Here is an 18,116-nt window from a genome sequence, read left to right as displayed (position 1 = left end):
CTGCAGTACGAGAGGCTTCAAACAAGATGTTTTTCAAACAAAGTTTATTTGAATTTTTACATGCTATACAGATTGAATGGATGAAAACTACTACAGTTTTGACAGAAAGGTCTCCTTATTAAATAACTTCTATGTACATGGGCAGGAGTGGACTTTAAGGAACACAAAACAGAACCCAATCAGAATAGTTGTATCACAGTTTATTACTGAAACAAACCACTGAAGGGCTTTAATAATTCTTCAGCTTTAAAATGTAATGGATAAACATTTCCCCTTTGTTTTCAAAGCTTTATTGTTTTAACAAAATATACACTTTAACTTTTGTATATATTTATATGTATATATATATATATCTATATATATATTTACCCTCTGCATAATTTTAACAAGAGACGTAATAAAAGATCCCTGCATAAATGTTTATTTCAATATTTCAAATCCGCATGACTGGCTCGATAACCTGCCACAGTCGTACTCTTTTTGTACCAAACGAAAGACTTTCAGTAGTTCTGAAACAATTGTTACGAACCGTGTAAAAGTGCAAAGCTTTGAGAACCATGCTAAAGAGCAGCAATGCCTAGAATGTGTGAGATGGAAATTAACAATTCAAGTGTTGCAGAAATAATCTGAGTCTAAAAAACAGTGAAATCACATTTTAGGAATGCATTTTTAAACTCCATGTCCATTTAAAGCCCTTTGCTCTTAAACGAGCAAAAGCATAGACTTTCACAAATCATTCAAATCTCATTTATTCTCATGATCCGATAAGGCAAAGGAAATTCATAAAGTAGCAGCATTTGTTTTAAAGAAATTTAAATCTATTATTATTACAGATTATAAGTCTATTGGACCTTGTTATTTAAATCCCATAATTATACTATTTTGGGTACTGAATGCATATTTAATACATCTCCCGGCTGCTTTGCCAAAACAATTAAAGACTAACCTGTCAAAGCCAATGGCTTTAATCATAATTGAAAATGCACTAATTTTCCACATTTTACATGAAAAAATAAAAAATAAATCAGCACTTTACAAACTATTCTTGGTTTACTGAGAAAACAGTAAGTCTTTTACTCCCATGCACCTTATCTGCCATCATATTTAAACCACTAGGTTTAAAATGTAACCTCATTTGCTCATACTTCTAAAGCAAAGAGGTTTCTTCAAGTATTAGATAAGAACATTACAGCTGATTTCAATTTACAGTAATTAGTAACACCAAACAAAATTATTCCCCTCTGCCCATCACAGTCACAAAACATGTTTATCTTTTTCTTCCGAGGATTCAAAAAATGTTGCAAGGAGTATGTTGGAAAAGCTGTTTAACACAAAAGCACACAAAGCGTGATCAACTGGAGAGAGAAACATGTTCTGGTCACTTAAAAGGGATAGGTTTACAGTTTAAATTCTGTTGATACAAAATTTGTTTAAAGTGTTCTTTCAAAGTGCCAGGTAAGGAAAATCGCTGCAGTCATTCCTTTGTGAAAATAATAAAAAAATAAATAAATCATCACAGCTTCGTCATCCAATTCGGAATGCTCTCTCTCATCTGGATTTCTCAGATAACCTCTGAAATGTAGGGGGGGGGAGGAGGTCATTTTAATATCTCTACCACAAGAACTACAAAGTGCACATCAAAATAGTCTGTAATCTTGCAATACATAAAAATTGCATTATGGAGGTAAAAAAAACATCAGATCTCATTATCAAAGACATTAACAAATGGCGCTTACCTGCTCTTTGATGTGACTGAACATCATCTACATTAGTCAAGGATCTCAGAGAGCCATTTTCTTTGAATGCAATGACAGGGATGAGCGTGCTGACGTCCTGGTTCTCGTCCCCCGTAATTTCAAGCCTTGATGATTTGGTACCTGCAGGCAGGTTGATCACCTCCTCAAAGGTGTCATTCTGCACCGACATCCCGTTCTCTTTTGGTTGGGTCTCTGCTGAAGTGCTAACAAAGAGGAGGAAGCAAATCCTTTGAGTGTTTACACTGGAGGGACAGAATTATCTGAGCTTTTATATAAATCCAACTATATTGCACAATAAAATAGAACCTTCCAGAGGTTAAGAAGAAAATCCTAAATCGATGCCAAAGAGGTTCTTTGAGAATTGCTCATTTAATACATTGACAGTTAATCTTACAGTGACCATAAAGCTCACCTCTCTTCAGCTACGGGCAGTGGCAGTGAAGGGCCCAGAGCGCCGTGCCCATTGCTGCCCGTGTGCTGTTCCTCTGCAGTTTCCTTCGGCTGCTCCTCTGTGACTCTCACGGTCTCACACTCTGCAGACGGACTGGAAACGGCTAACATAAAAACCCCAAAACACAGAAAAATGCGTCAACACTGGTCTTATGGAATGAAGACAAAAGTCCAGTAGTAATATAAAGCAAAATATCACATCCCTGGAATAGTTCAATTTAAGATTAAGTGTAAGAGCTAATTATTCAATCTAGCAGAGACAGGATTTAGTTTAGTACACTGTTGTCAATGAGAGCAAGGAAAATAATCCAAAACAAGAGAAAATGTACTCAAGGTATAATAGTTTCATAGTTTTAGAGTTCAAAATCAGAGACTGGATAGTATCCATAGCTTCCAGACACACATTTGCTCTTGATCTGTAAAATGCATTCTTGTTAAACAGAGAGAGAAGATCTGTGATGCTTAAAACTTGAAATAAAAATATTTGCATGTTTATATTACCTAAGCATTGACCTCTCCTTTTTCACTATTTTATGAAAGCATTAACCTCAGAAAACATCACAAATATCTATTTTGTCTAATATATATAATAGTTTGCTGTGAAGGCCATATCAAAATACAAATAATAAAACTAAGCAAAGAATTTAGCTCACAAAATAAAAAGCTAAGGGCCCTATCAGTGTGAAGTTATGAAGCTGAACACAAACTACTATAATACCTTTCTTTTCCTCTGGCCCAGTTAGAGAGAATGAGTATTATTTAGAAGTATCTGGGATTTGACTCCCAGACAAACTTCCCTGACAAGGAGGCAAAGTCAATTTCTCCATCGCTAAATATACAATTATCCATTACATAAGATAGCAATTAATCCAATACCCGTTTCTTCTGCTTTACTCTGTTGAGACATGACCCCATTCCTCTGTGAAACAGATTTCTGCAAGACAACGGAAGGAAGGTGTAATTATCTGCATTAACTAGGAGTGATTTCTGTGTAGGAAGTCTTCATTTTCAATCTACCTTATCAGGAGTATCAGACCTCCTTGTTCTCTTCATGATTTCCTCCAGACGCTTAAAGGAAAAAAAAATAAAAGAATTTAACAGTGAAGCGATCCAAGTACTGCCAAGCTACCCTCAAGTCCCAATCTGGACCATTACTGCAATATTAAGAAACCTAAATCAGCTAGTGGGATTTGGGAACATCACAATTCTACATATTTGAATGTTGAATAAGACAAGCTTTCCCATTAAAGATACCTTCTGGAATATTGTGCATCATAGAAACACTTGAACTTCCTAATATATTTTTTCTCAGAGTTGTAGGAATACATGATTTGTATTTGTATTCTTCTTCTTCTTCTTCTTGATACAGCCATTGCATCATCAGCACTATATTATATCAAATAATGGGTTTTCAGAATCTCCTCGCGGCATCATGGTCTTGGCGTTCTACATTTGCCACAGTTCCACAGGCTGTTTGTAACCAGATTGCCCGGACGATGACATTTTGTACCTTTTTCCGTTCCAAGCGCTCCTGCTCTTCTTTCTGGAAATGTTTCTCCCGCTCTTGACGCAGCTTCTCGGTCTCCTCACGCTGACGAGCTTCTTCCTCCTCTTTCTGAAGATTCAGATTTAGAAAAAGCATTCAGTTCAACTGAAAATTAGCCATCTATTCTTTCAAATAATGGATTGTATCCCAGCAAAGTTGTAAAATATACTTTTTTGTTTTTCAATTTTCAGGAAAAACAAGAAAAAAACCACAAGCCATATCTCAAAGCTGAAAGCAAGGTTTTAGATATCAGCAGGTGACTCTTACCATTATTTACCAAGAACTGAAAATTATGAGGATTTTTTTTTTTAAGATGGTACATCAACAGATAAAGCTGAGAATGGCACAAACATTTGCTTAAGTATTACAGATGTGTCTCATACTACCCTTTGCAAAAGATAACTGCACCAGTAAAGCAAAGATTTGTCAGTGAGAAATAGTGACATAGATCTGTCTCCACCACAAAATATTTTTTTTTGCCCTGTCAAACCAAAAACAACGAATCCTTATCAAAGAAAATGCAATGGAAAATAAATACAGTAGCAGTGAAAAATGACTGCACTTCAACCTTGCAGGTCTCAGAAATGTTATTCTCTGCTCTCTCTCCTGTCAGTTCACCTGTTTCTGGAGCTGCTCTGCTTCCTCCCTCTCCCTCTGTGCTCTCTCCTCCTCAGAACGCTTCTCCTCTTCCTCTCTCTTCTTCCTCTCCTCCAGCAGGCGCTGAGCCTCCTCCTCTCGGCGGGCTTTCTCCTCAGCCTTCTTCCGTGCCATCTCCTCCCTGCCGCGCCTGGGGGGGACGGGGGGACGGGACAGGACCCACTCAGCACCAGCCTCATCAACATCAGCAAACCCCCCAGCACAGAATAAACAGGGAGCTGTCCATTATACTTGTGAAGCACACAGAGCTCGCTCAGCTACACTGTGAATGTTTTTAAGGGCAAAGAACAGGAAAGTTATGTAGCCTATGCTGAATTTCTGGCACTTTCCCCCCTCAGTTTAAGGTAGTGCCTGCAACAACTCCTATTCTACCTTTCGTCATCTTCTCTCTCCCTGCGTTCCTGTTCCTCCTTTTCTCTCTGTTCGCGGGCTTGCCGTCTCTTTTCAGCCAGCAGACGTGTAGCTTCCTCCGGGTTGGTGGTACCTGCAGAGGGCTTCACAGAACTGGCTGGAGGCGTCCCTGCAGACGACATGGCCTGGGATGGTGGAGGGACTGGGACACTCTCTGCCGGGAGAAATTAGTTAATTTATTTTACTGCATCTGAGTTCTGAATTCTAGTTTCCCAGTAGACAACAATGTGCAAGACATATATAATTTTCCCCATGGTTATTTACCAATTTAAGCCTTCATTTTATCAACACTGTCTCTTCCTGAGCTGTGGAAAGGTGGTGGTCAGTTTATGAACTGCAAACCAATACAGAATCAGGTTTTAAGAGAAAACCGCCTCCAAGTCAGAAATGAGAGAGAAGAAAAAAAAACACCAGCCGTCACCTTTAACAGATTCAGACTTGGGCTCAGGCTCTTTAGCAGGTGCTGGTGGCTCAGGGTTTGGTTTGTCTGAAGCTTGCAGGTGGTCGGCGCCTTCCTCCTCTTCCTCATTCTCCAGCACGATCCTCACGGGCCTCATATTGCCAGGAGACAGGGGGCCTCCGTGCAGGGGGGAGTCCAGGCTGGGGTCGGGGGGAGACCTCACAGGCCTGGAAGTGCTGATCACTGGTGGGGTTTTTTGGGGGACTCTAAAACAAGAAACATTTGACAAAGCAATTTTCTTATTTTAAAGTATTATCCAGATAGTGCATACAGTCAGTGTTTCTAGAGTTGGATTTTATCATGGGATTGCATTTAAATACATTGCATAATCGAAAAGCCATATGGTAGGAGTGTTACACAGAGGGGGGAAAAAAAAAAAAAATTATATATATATATATATATATATATGTTTTTGCTGCTTACAAATATTGCAATCACATGCCTCTATTCAATCACTCTCATTCCAAACACAAAAAACAATTCTGCATTTAACTGCATAATCTAGTGTAACATATCAGCCCTCTGTTGAGTGTACATAAAGACATAGTGTGGGAAAAATACTATAACAAAAGAGCAGACCTGACATAGGGTCTGCAATGTTTAAATAAGACTTTAATTTTGGGAACTTTGTAATTTGGACAATATATAAAATAAAACATGACAATGATGCCAATGTTCAGGGCTGATCTAGATTCCAGAGGTGCTGGTTTCAGTTATACCCTTACCGCACAGGAGAGGGCGCTGTAGCTCTGCTTCTCACATTAGCAGGAGACCGAGACCTTTTGCTGGCAGTAGGTGTGGGAGTGGAGAGGTTGCTCCAGGATTTCCGCTCATTATCTCTATCCTTTTCTCTTTTATCAATCTAAACCACAAGATTATTGTTAAGTAAAAAGTTACACAGTCCACAGGACTCACAGTTGTAAAGCACACAACTATTGGGTTGCTGGTCTACTGAAATCATTTCAAACTAATTTGGTGACAACAAATGTTTTAGTTCTGAAAGAATAATAGATTTGCTTTCAAGTCTTTGGCTATACAAATGTGGATTCTAGGCTAGTACCTTTATACTGTGCATGTGTTGTATTTATGCAAGATGAATTGAACTGCTTTATTTAACTTCTGCAGAGACATTCTAACAGGGCCTTTACTTTGCAGTACAAATAAACAAATCAGGTGCCATGAAAGTACTTTTAAAATGTACCATTGTCATTATTGAATTCTGCACTCGGTTTAATCGTGACATTCAACAGGATCTCTTTAACCAGTGTTTAGTGTACATGCATGGTAAAACAGCACATCATAGAGTGTTTTTTTTCCATGCAAACAGTCATTCCGTGAGTTGCTGATGAGGCTACGTTGCGTCGCCTGCACTGCACTGGCTAATAGGACCACAATCCCATCCTTAAGCAGTTAATAAGATCAGTCTTTCCACTCAGACAGATGGTTTAGTTGAAAAGTATTTTTGAAGGTGCAGCAATATACCAAATTAAATAAAAGCAGACTTTTCATAGAGAATTGTCTGCTTTCAGAAAAGGGACATGGTGACATTTTCCATGTAGCCCCTAACTCCCAAAAAATCATAAGCTGAAATGAAAAGCAATGCTACATTTCTAATCTGCAAGATGTCAGAAAATGTATTCACTTGCAAAACAATCAATCAGTTCAGAATAATGAAGAAAACTCATGAATACATATAAGGAAGAGGAAATAACTTCAAAGCGGAAGATTGCAAAAAACATTGGACATATTAATCATCTTCAGGTCTATTGGCAATTTACAAAAATAATCATTACATGTTTATATTTGTTTTATGAACAGCATCCAAAACACTCCTCCACTGATCCATATTGTGAAGCAATATATTTGAAAGCTTGCGATTACCTCCCAGAATGGACACCTGTATGTGATGTCACATTACCGGACACAACACTAAGGCAACAGTCATCTCTTTCTCTGCAGTTCAGTCTTTATTTGAATGTATTCAGCAGAAAGGGGGCCCAACACAATAAAGGCACTGAAACACCCTATAGAAATCAGAGCAACTGAAGCCGATAGTAAATTTTAACAGAAGTTGCTACAGCTTTTGGGATTTGTGGTTTTGACTTTTTTCAGGCCTGAACTAATCCAATAGATTTGAGGGTCATGAGGGACCGCTCTCTCTTATGGTTTTCATTCCACCCAAGCTCTTGCTCTCTAATGTTAATCCCATCCTGTAATTGAACTATTTGCTTTCCAATACTTTTAATTTTAGCTCTCATGATTACTTGGCATCAGAACATCATATTCATCCTGATCCAAGAGTTAGGTTTTAGATCTCTCCTTCAGGTGAGCCATATAGATGATTATGCCGTCTCTACTGGCTCTACTTGCATTTTAGTTCAAGACTTTGGTTCCTGCTTAGCACTGCCTGTCAAAATGTTTTTTTTTTTTTTTAAATGTGTATATAATTAAATCACCCTGGGGAAGAGAGTCTGCAAAGAAATACATAATCGTAATAACCATTTCTGCCCATATATCATTAAGAGTGTTTAATACGATGCAATTACCACTTGTGAATGCACATCAACTGGTAACCCGTTAGAGAGCTACTTAGACAAGTTTAAGAAAGTAACAGCTTATTAAACAAGTTGAGGACAGACTGAAGAGGATTTGGATTGATTGGTGCCTGGACAAGAACACACTTACAAAGTGGTACAGTGAGGGAAAAAAGTATTTGATCCCCTGCTGATTTTGTACGTTTGCCCACTGACAAAGAAATGATCAGTCTATAATTTTAATGGTAGGTGTATTTTAACAGTGAGAGACAGAATAACAACAAAAAAATCCAGAAAAACGCATTTCAAAAAAGTTATAAATTGATTTGCATGTTAATGAGGGAAATAAGTATTTGACCCCTTCGACTTAGTACTTGGTGGCAAAACCCTTGTTGGCAATCACAGAGGTCAGACGTTTCTTGTAGTTGGCCACCAGGTTTGCACACATCTCAGGAGGGATTTTGTCCCACTCCTCTTTGCAGATCCTCTCCAAGTCATTAAGGTTTCGAGGGTGAAGTTTGGCAACTCGAACCTTCAGCTCCCTCCGCAGATTTTCTATAGGATTAAGGTCTGGAGACTGGCTAGGCCACTCCAGGACCTTAATGTGCTTCTTCTTGAGCCACTCCTTTGTTGCCTTGGCTGTGTGTTTTGGGTCATTGTCCTGCTGGAATACCCATCCACGACCCATTTTCAATGCCCTGGCTGAGGGAAGGAGGTTCTCACCCAAGATTTGACAGTACATGGCCCCATCCATCGTCCCTTTGATGCGGTGCAGTTGTCCTGTCCCCTTAGCAGAAAAACACCCCCAAAGCATAATGTTTCCACCTCCATGTTTGACGGTGGGGATGGTGTTCTTGAGGTCATTCCTCCTCCTCCAAACACGGCGAGTTGAGTTGATGCCAAAGAGCTCGATTTTGGTCTCATCTGACCACAACACTTTCACCCAGTTCTCCTCTGAATCATTCAGATGTTCATTAGCAAACTTCAGACGGGCCTGTACATGTGCTTTCTTGAGCAGGGGGACCTTGCGGGCGCTGCAGGATTTCAGTCCTTCACGGCGTAGTGTGTTACCAATTGTTTTCTTGGTGACTGTGGTCCCAGCTGCCTTGAGATCATTAACAAGATCCTCCCATGTAGTTCTGGGCTGATTCCTCACCATTCTCATGATCATTGAAACTCCACGAGGTGAGATCTTGCATGGAGCCCCAGACCGAGGGAGACTGACAGTTATTTTGTGTTTCTTCCATTTGCGAATAATCGCACCAACTGTTGTCACCTTCTCACCAAGCTGCTTGGCGATGGTCTTGTAGCCCATTCCAGCCTTGTGTAGGTCTACAATCTTGTCCCTGACATCCTTGGACAGCTCTTTGGTCTTGGACATGGTGGAGAGTTTGGAATCTGATTGATTGATTGCTTCTGTGGACAGGTGTCTTTTATACAGGTAACAAGCTGAGATTAGGAGCACTCCCTTTAAGAGAGTGCTCCTAATCTCAGCTCGTTACCTGTATAAAAGACACCTGGGAGCCAGAAATCTTGCTGATTGATAGGGGATCAAATACTTATTTCCCTCATTAACATGCAAATCAATTTATAATTTTTGAAATGCGTTTTTCTGGATTTTTTTTCTGTTATTCTGTCTCTCACTGTTAAAATACACCTACCATTAAAATTATAGACTGATCATTTCTTTGTCAGTGGGCAAACGTACAAAATCAGCAGGGGATCAAATACTTTTTTTCCCTCACTGTATATCAGAAATCAAGGACAGAGAATCTAGAAAAGGAGCTAAATGAAGAAAAGTTAAATTAAGGGTGCAATAAATGTAAACAAGTCTGGTTGGAATAAAAATGGGACAACACTGGGGTCACTGAACTAAACAATTCAAGAGAGAGGGCTGACCTATATTAATGCAATAGCTATTCATCCAATATCAGTGTTCAGCATTTTTCAACTCCTCTCGCAAAGTGAAGAATCAGCATTTTTTTCTTCAACAAGCCTAATAAGAGTTAACACACTTTCTTCCATTGTCATAAACAAACCTATTCTTTTGCATGTGATGAATCGACATTGACGATTAATATTTTAAATTCGAATGCGGTTTTAACTAATCAGGGAGACAAAATACCATTTCAAATCAACCAAACATGAAAAACTTGTTTGTTTTAAAATATATTTATAAATTACATGAATCTGCAAATATTACCAGGGCTTTCCTGCCTAAAAAGTGAGATGGTACAGAGGAGCAGGCATTTCAGCCTTGTCTTACCATCACTGAGTAAACCGTTCTTCTCCGGGCAGCAGAGTCTGTGCTGGGAACGACTCTCTGTCGCTCAGTGCTCCTACAGAAAGACTTGTAGGACAATGGAGCCATAGGACTGCAAGATGCTGAACGGGGACAAATGGGGATAACTGTACAAGTGTTTTTTTTTTTTTTTTTTTTTTTTTTTGAGCAATGGTGGAGATGATGCAGAGAAGAGAAAGTGTGGAAAGGGAAGAGAAAAGGAGAATAAAGAAAGCAGCTATTAGATCCACTACCCAATGCCAAAGGTGTGTAACAAAACCATCACTGCAATCTGAACTACAATCATAAGAGATTTACTTTCCTTTGTTCAACAAAAAACATTTGACAAATTCTGTACAGATTCTCTTTTAATATCTGTACAATGTTTGTTAACAGGTATTTATGCATTATGCGGTGTCAGATGGATCTTGTTATATTTACCATATACTTTCATTGTCTTTTCTAACTGCCATGTGATACAAGCTCTCAATAGATCACGTGACTACACACACTGAACTGATCATTCAAAAATAAAATAAGCTTTGTCAGTAATGGTTGAGTTACACACTGCAACTAATATTGATCTGAAACATGTTAGTAAATAAATCAATGACAGAACTGCAAACTGGAAAAAGAGATGTCAGGTATTTTAGTGCGCTTTTATTGATCTGAAAGGGAATTACTGGAAAGCACAGTCACCACAGTACCAGCCAAGCAAAAACCCTAAGTTGACCAGAGCAAGTTAGAGAAATATTATGCAGATTTACTCCTCTCACTCCAACCACAGTCAAAATGTACTTCTGTTACATTATAGATATATGTATTCAGGCTTTACAGACCATAATTGAGATGCAATAGAGGAACGCACCAAATCAATAACCAACTGGAAAACTCACAGACCACAGACTCTTATTAAATCACATACTGATGTTTTGGTCTACTGTATATAGTTGCTCAAAACATGACGTATAATAGTAAAACATCCTTTAAATAATATACTGATAAATGGTTATAGAGAATGCCAAAAGATAATTTGTTAAGTAAAACATTTAAATGTACTCAATGCATTGACAATGCTGCTGACAAACATTACATATATGCAGTGTTCAATACTCCATACTAACATCGAAGTCAGAAGGAAAATCACTGTCCCTAAATACGCATTCAATGCTTCAGACAAAGGTAAGTAATACCAACAATGAAATTACTATCAACAATAAACAATATATGAAAATAGGGAAAATATACAATTGCGTGGGTCAATCCAAGTAGAAATTAAAGTCCAGGGTCATGCGAATAAAGACACCATGTTCAAATGAACCAATTCTCAAAGCACTAGTGCCGAGAAAATGCTTGAAATGGAAAACGGCTCTCAAAAGGGATCAATTGTTCAAATATCTCTGTTCTGTAACCACTGCCTGGCACCGCACTATAATGCATGCATTAGCCAGTGGACATATTCTGTGTCACATGGTGTCTCAGAGGAGCATAAATAATGGAAACACTACCTGTCTCCCCAGACAAAGATACCGCACTTCTGCTCCTGGCCAGGTAGGAGTGAGTGGGGGTCAGCAGACGGCTGACAATCGAGCTCTCCCAAGGGCTGAGCTGCAGGCGTCGGGCTGGGAGTTATAGAAGCACAGACACACATGCAGACAGACACACAGACAGACAGACGAGACACGCACACATGGACAGACAGACAATTGACACACAGAGAGAGGACGCACAGACACGCAAGCAGGTTAGAAAAGGTTGTGGCAGGAGGGCATGCGACAATTATTTGCAGCTTCAGTATGTTTATATCAAAAAGAAAAGGAATAAAACAAAGCATTAATGGTGACCAAATGAATACTGCAAGCTGAAAAAAAACAGCGTAAAGAAATAATAATAGCCATTGCAGATGTTATCCAAAGGTGAGTAGATATGTAAGTCTACTGTAAATTACGTGCAATGTTCCACACTGTTACAACTGCTGAGCTGTACTGTACATGCACCAAGTGGTGGCAATGGAGGCTCCAGCTGCAGTGCGCAAATCAAAAGATGTTGAAAAGACCATAGGCATGGTTTTCAATTTTATTTTCATTGTAGCCGGGCCAGTCATTTAGCTTGCGGGTTAACGTGTAGTGAAGTTAAGAATTTCTTAATCCTTAAAGAATTTATTAGAAAGAGACGACCTGGAGAGCTACAAGAGAATACTGCACGGCTATAAAACAAGGAAAGCAAGCTTAGCATCTGCACTGGTTAACATGTGAGGTGAGACAGAAAGCAATTGATGGTTGAAAGCTTTGAGAGGTGAAACTGGGCTGGAAATTGTATACATCTCCCAAGTGGACAATGAATCATGAAGAAAAGTGTTTCAAACACTCCTTAAATCTGTCACAGAGCCCTTTGAACATGCTGAATGGACTCATTAACCACATTGATCTCTCTGCCTACATAGTACACCATTTTAATTCATTTTTGTCGTGTTTGGTTTTTGCTCAGGTTAAAACATACATTGTTGCTTTATTCCAATTGTTTGTACTATTGTACTATACAAAAGCATGTAAAGTTCTACATTAGGTTTAAAAATACATTAATATATCGAATGGAACTGCTAACAATACTGAATCATGTATTGAAGATCTCCATCTTAAGCAGCTCTAAAGTCAGAGCAGTGTTCAGCTTTAAAACTTGTGAATATTTTAAAATAGACAAAAGTATTGAGGTTGCATAGTCTCTAATATAACAGGAACAATTCCCAGCCAGTTTCATTTTAAACCTGACAGTGATTGCTATTGAGTTTTCAAATGAATGTTTTCCCCAAAAACACCTGGCTGTCGATCCTTTTCCCTGGTGCTGGAGCGTGGCTTTGACAGAGGTTTATTAAAGAACGGAGTCCTTTTCTGCAAGGCTGTGCAAATAAACCAAACAAGTTATTGAAGTTAAAGTCGTTAAGCACCAGGCAATAGGAAGGTTGGATCAGTAAGCTCCACATTCACTTATTGTCTACATCCTTAAACAGAACAAGGCATTAATCCACCAGCAGGAACCATGACTCATTGAGGCTGATTATCCTAAAGTTAGTTGATGACTACATAAACAATAACTAGGTCTACAGAGGAAAACATTTAAACATTGTGGAACACAAAACAGTGCACTGAATGCCTATTTACATGACAGTCATACCAATAAAAAAATAAATCCGTAGTGGCTTATTTCAAACCATTTTGAATCTGACCTGCACTTAACAAGCACATAACTAAAAAGAAGCAATGCATAATTGAGAAGTGCAAAGAAATGCTTGATCTAATACCTGAAAAGCAAATACAAATGGAATCTAAAAGTTTGTTATTAAAGAAACAAGCTGCACAGATGTGTTATTGGTAAAGGCTGTTGAGGTGGAAAGATGTTAATATTGTTCTCTTTGTAGCAGACATACAGTTTCAGACATTTGCTGCATTTTTGTTTTGTTGGAAAGTTTACCTTACTCTCAAAATGAAAAGTATAAAAACAATGAAAGCTATCGAAACACAAGAAACCACAGACACAACATTATGATATACAAATAGTTAGTGAATACACACAAATGGATGCAGGATGACAATGAAACAGAGGTGTAATCCAAACTTAATACTCCACCACTATTTCCATGTTTATTATGTTTATCAATGAGGAAGACAGGCCATTCATAAATGGGAAGGAGGTTTAGATAAAACAAATAATCAGGGACTACAGTCCTGTGGGTCAATTGCTTAAAGCCAATTTATGGGCATTCAAAATGAACAATAAAGATGCTTTTCACCTAGAGATAACATTGCTGCTTTTTGTATTCAGATTGCTTCACATTACATTTTAATCATTCATATTCTATGCATTTTATTTTGATTGTATTACTGCATTAGCAATATAGTGACAATAGAAATGGTATGCAGTTCAGATGTATTTTATACCCTCTTCCCTTAATCCTCAGACATAACAGGTTTTCATCTGTACACTGAAAGCGATGGGCAAAACTGTACCTCTGTCTGAAGAGTTTAACAACGTTGCAGAGGAAGACGAGAGCCGCTTGCTAATGACAGGGTCTGCGTGTTTCGAGAGGTTCATGGTGGAAACTGATCGCCTGTCTGCATCTAAAACAAATGGAGATAATGGCAGGTGACAGCCTGATTCAACAGGTTAGCTTCGGCTCTAGTCTAAAACAGCAGGAACTACCATCCTGGAGGCAGAAATCGAGAACCTCCTGAACTCTTTCAGAGGAGGCTGGAACTGCACTCGGGAACAGATTGGCTCTTCCTATCTGACACAGCACACATACTGTGGAATTAATAGAAAGTACAGTACAACAGAAATCAATCTACATTAAGAGTCAGCAAATCATGCCTAGGATTTTGTTTTGTAACAAAAAATGAGAGATGGATAAAAAATTTAACCAGAATGGAGGTATTAAAACATTTGTCTTAATCTTAATAAAAGACAAGTTAAAATAGTAAGGGGCATTTAAGCCTTAATGTGTAATATAATACTGTTGTAAAAAATGTTCCTGTTGTCATTTAAAAATATGTACATCATGTGGGGTCATGGCTTGACAAGTTATACCATAAAATATCTATGTTCCAAGTAAGCAGTCTGTATTTCATGTAAAATCTGTTCTTCAGATCAATTGTGTCAAAGAGCATAAGCCATTCTGCCCTGGGGGTGGGGGGTTACTAAGCACTCTAAAGTTCTAGTCTATGTTCTCTAAGGTTAAGCATGCTTACTGTCTAGATGTCTGTAACCAGACCTACTCCTATATGGTGAGTAATATTGAGGAGAGACTGATATTCACATTGTATTTTTGTACCATATCTGCGAACACCAAAAGCACTCTGGAAGTGGTGTTCCAGGCCTGCTAAATCAAGAGGAAATAGGAAAGCAGATTCAACAAAACCTGGGCAAGAGAGAGAGAGAGAGAGAAAAAAAAAAAAAAAAAAGGAACAGCCAATGCCAGACAGTGAGTGATTCTTAAAGAGACAAAGCAAATTATAATTCTTGCAAAAGAATGTGAAACAAAAAAAGACTGCAAGACGACAGAGATGGACAGTTATGTATTAATGAAGACTTAAAGGAAAAATAAACCTACACCTGTAACCTTATGAATTGCAGCAAATGATTAAGCTATGAATAACACTGACATTTCCAATTCTGGCAATAATTTATTCGACAGTTACATTTAGTTGCGCATATTCACATGTCTTGTGGCTATTTCTACTAAACTGTGCCTCTGAGTTAAGGCAAAAGGGATGTAGCTCACTTCATATATATTCTATATACCATTTTCCATTTTTACTACTTTTAAATATTTCCCCTTCATATCCCCATCTATGTGGAATCACTCTTTGCTATTGACCAAAGTTATTCATCCTGCTCACTATCTTTTCACATGTTTCAATCTGGAATGGCGAGTCTTGCACCAATTGTGCACTTTCCTTCAGATATCACTGGGCACCATGAGCCACAAACTTCTATGTAGATTACGGCCTGTAATATTCAGGCCATAAAGTGGATTGGGAAATCTTCCTTAATTGCACTTCTTACTTCCTGCAAAGTGCATCAAAAATTAAAACTGAAATGTGCCAGACAAAAGCTTGAGAATGCTTTAGTTATAAAACATATGTATTGCTCAAGCAGCATCTCTGCAGCACTTCTGTTTTGATCAGAAAATGCATCTTTCCCATATTAGAAATTCTTAGATTCATGACATACTGGTTTCTAAACATATTTTGGTGTGTTGGGCATCACTCTCCTTTTCACATTGTGTGTCTACCACATAATGGAGACTGTTGCACAAATCTGAATCTTCTATTTATAACAACTGTGTAGATGATATGGAAAAGACCAAACTATAAAGTCTAATGTTCTGATTGTAATATAATGCATTCTTCAAAGTCAATGACAAATCATTTTTAAGTAAGCTGTAATGAATTAAAGTATGAACAATAGCACACTACACATGGATATTGCTAGACTGTTCAAATACTAGCTTACAAACCCACAGGATCACCCAAATGTAGTTAAAAAGCGATATTTAAGAAAAACATGAAGTACTGCCGAAATAAATTCCAGTGAAGGTAAGCCAAGTGCATATTGATTCAATGTATATCATTCCTTCCATATGCTCTTCTCTCTTTCATTTCCTCTGCAGGTGAAAAAAGAAAGAAAAGCAGAAAAAAGCAAAACAGATTTTGTCAATGACACAAAGTGAAGCAGGTAAAACAGTATTATTTACCACTGGGATGGATGGTACTGCCATGAATTGCTCCTGCCCATGACCAACGACTGGGTTTCGGCTTCGGCTTCTGGCTTCTCTCAATGGTCCGACGCACCACAGCTTCATGCCTCTCCTTCAAAATCAAAAACACCATTTAGTTATTGATATGGGGTATATTGCAATGGTGGTGCCAGTACCCTGGAGCTCAAATTTCAATACAAGAGTCAAATGGTTGAGTGGAGCCTTATTTCATGAAGATAATTTGACTAGCAGCCACATTCCACACATAACAATTGTATAGTTTTAATTCCATTGTTATTTATGGTACAAACAAAGAAAAAGTAATATAATTAATGACAAGGGAAACTATAAAACAAGAGAAAGTTGCAGCACCAAATTTAAACTGAACCTCTATGCCATTCATACTGACAATATGTTTTATGTAATCACTAAAACAAAATATGTATATAAATATTCATCTGTGTGGCGCTCCTGGGCTGAACATTTTTACCAACTGATTTACTGGGTGCCTTTGATGTATTATTACGGAGTGTGAATTTGTTGCACACAATTTGTGAAGCTGTAGGTTCTCCCAGTTACCTTTTTAAATTGCTTTGTCAACATCCCCACTTAACATTTTTTAGTGAGAACATGAACTGATGGGACAAAAGTGGTTTAAGGTTTGTTGATTATACACATATACTAAAACCACTCTTGCACTGATCTCCCTAACACAACTGTTGCAGGAAAATCATTCTAAAGCCTGTGCAACAATGCAACCAAACTCAAGTTACTAAGCAATGTAGGACGCGCTACATAACTGTGGTTATTAAAGCATCATGGCCTACTTAATGGCTTGTAGTAATTCAGTGTCAACTAAAGAAGCTAGCAAGGTCAGTCTAAAACAAAAAAGCTTAATTAAATGAATGATCAAATCAAATTGTATGCATTAGCTTCCAATAAAAATGTACATTACATACACCCCCCTAAGGGGAAAAAATAAATAAAATAAATATTTTAAATACTAAGATAAATATAACCAATGCATGCAATGGCTATTTAATTAACCTCCTTTTACAATGACAGTTACTGTTTGATTAAACAGCAAGAGAATGATTAACTAGGGAACAAAGTCGACAGTATAGACTGTTGAGAAGTTTCAGGATATAATAAAAGCCGTCATATAATACCTACACATGCAAATATGTTTTAGGACATAAATACTGCAATTGAATTCAATATTGCCTTCTCTTTGCATTTTATAATTCTATGGATACATTTGAAACGCAATATAAACAAAAATAAATGTATAACTATAAACCCACCACCCTGCTCTGTTAAAAAATAAAAAAAGTTCCCCCACACCAAACTCACCCTCCATTACAGCTTCAGACATGACTGTAGTAAAGAGTTCAGTTTATGCTCATAATCAAAGCCCACTATGCTCTTTTTGTTTTAAAATGTAATTGTAATAAACCTTTAATGTCCAACAATTAGGAGTTATGACTGAAAATCCAGACCCAGCTTTAGAATCAATGGATAAGGAAAATGAAATCACAGACGTGTTTACAGCACATTTGCAGACAAACAAAACAAAGGGTGATCAAATTGTAACTGAAGAAGGAATCCGAGTTTTCAAATTTACAGTGTAGATAGGAATAGAAAGTTAAACAGTAATTTCATATTTACATACACTAATTATCATTTCATTAATTGATATACATTATTTACCATGAGATGCATTTAATTGATGACAGACTACATTTTAAGTACCTAAATCACTTGACA

At 37.8% G+C, this 18,116-nt stretch overlaps 1 protein-coding gene across 12 annotated transcripts in view; it reads right to left on the bottom strand.

Annotated features, from left to right (window-relative positions):
• Window positions 1–27: 27 nt before the first annotated feature.
• map7b (microtubule-associated protein 7b) overlaps window positions 28–18,116 on the bottom strand; it is a 53,936-nt gene continuing 35,847 nt past the window's right edge. For 4 of the 12 annotated variants that reach the window (XM_066699906.1, XM_066699914.1, XM_066699873.1 and 1 more), the window contains exons 5-20: window positions 16,347–16,461; window positions 14,907–15,008; window positions 14,101–14,211; window positions 12,912–12,992; window positions 11,605–11,718; window positions 10,082–10,224; window positions 6,007–6,143; window positions 5,243–5,487; window positions 4,783–4,975; window positions 4,372–4,540; window positions 3,718–3,822; window positions 3,225–3,275; window positions 3,084–3,141; window positions 2,170–2,311; window positions 1,737–1,960; window positions 28–1,572 (exon numbers count right to left, since the gene is read on the bottom strand). In XM_066699906.1, the coding sequence (XP_066556003.1) occupies window positions 1,562–1,572; window positions 1,737–1,960; window positions 2,170–2,311; window positions 3,084–3,141; window positions 3,225–3,275; window positions 3,718–3,822; window positions 4,372–4,540; window positions 4,783–4,975; window positions 5,243–5,487; window positions 6,007–6,143; window positions 10,082–10,224; window positions 11,605–11,718; window positions 12,912–12,992; window positions 14,101–14,211; window positions 14,907–15,008; window positions 16,347–16,461 (2,001 nt within the window). In that variant the 3' untranslated portion in view covers window positions 28–1,561. The remainder of the gene's footprint in view (window positions 1,573–1,736; window positions 1,961–2,169; window positions 2,312–3,083; window positions 3,142–3,224; window positions 3,276–3,717; window positions 3,823–4,371; window positions 4,541–4,782; window positions 4,976–5,242; window positions 5,488–6,006; window positions 6,144–10,081; window positions 10,225–11,604; window positions 11,719–12,911; window positions 12,993–14,100; window positions 14,212–14,906; window positions 15,009–16,346; window positions 16,462–18,116) is intronic. The other 8 variants (XM_066699889.1, XM_066699880.1, XM_066699948.1 and 5 more) reach the window with 8 other exon arrangements.

Source organism: Amia ocellicauda, chromosome 1 (assembly GCF_036373705.1).
Source record: "Amia ocellicauda isolate fAmiCal2 chromosome 1, fAmiCal2.hap1, whole genome shotgun sequence".
Lineage (NCBI taxonomy): Eukaryota > Metazoa > Chordata > Actinopteri > Amiiformes > Amiidae > Amia > Amia ocellicauda.
The sequence above is the reverse complement of the archived record's forward strand: the minus strand, read 5'-3'. Positions and strand labels throughout refer to the sequence as shown.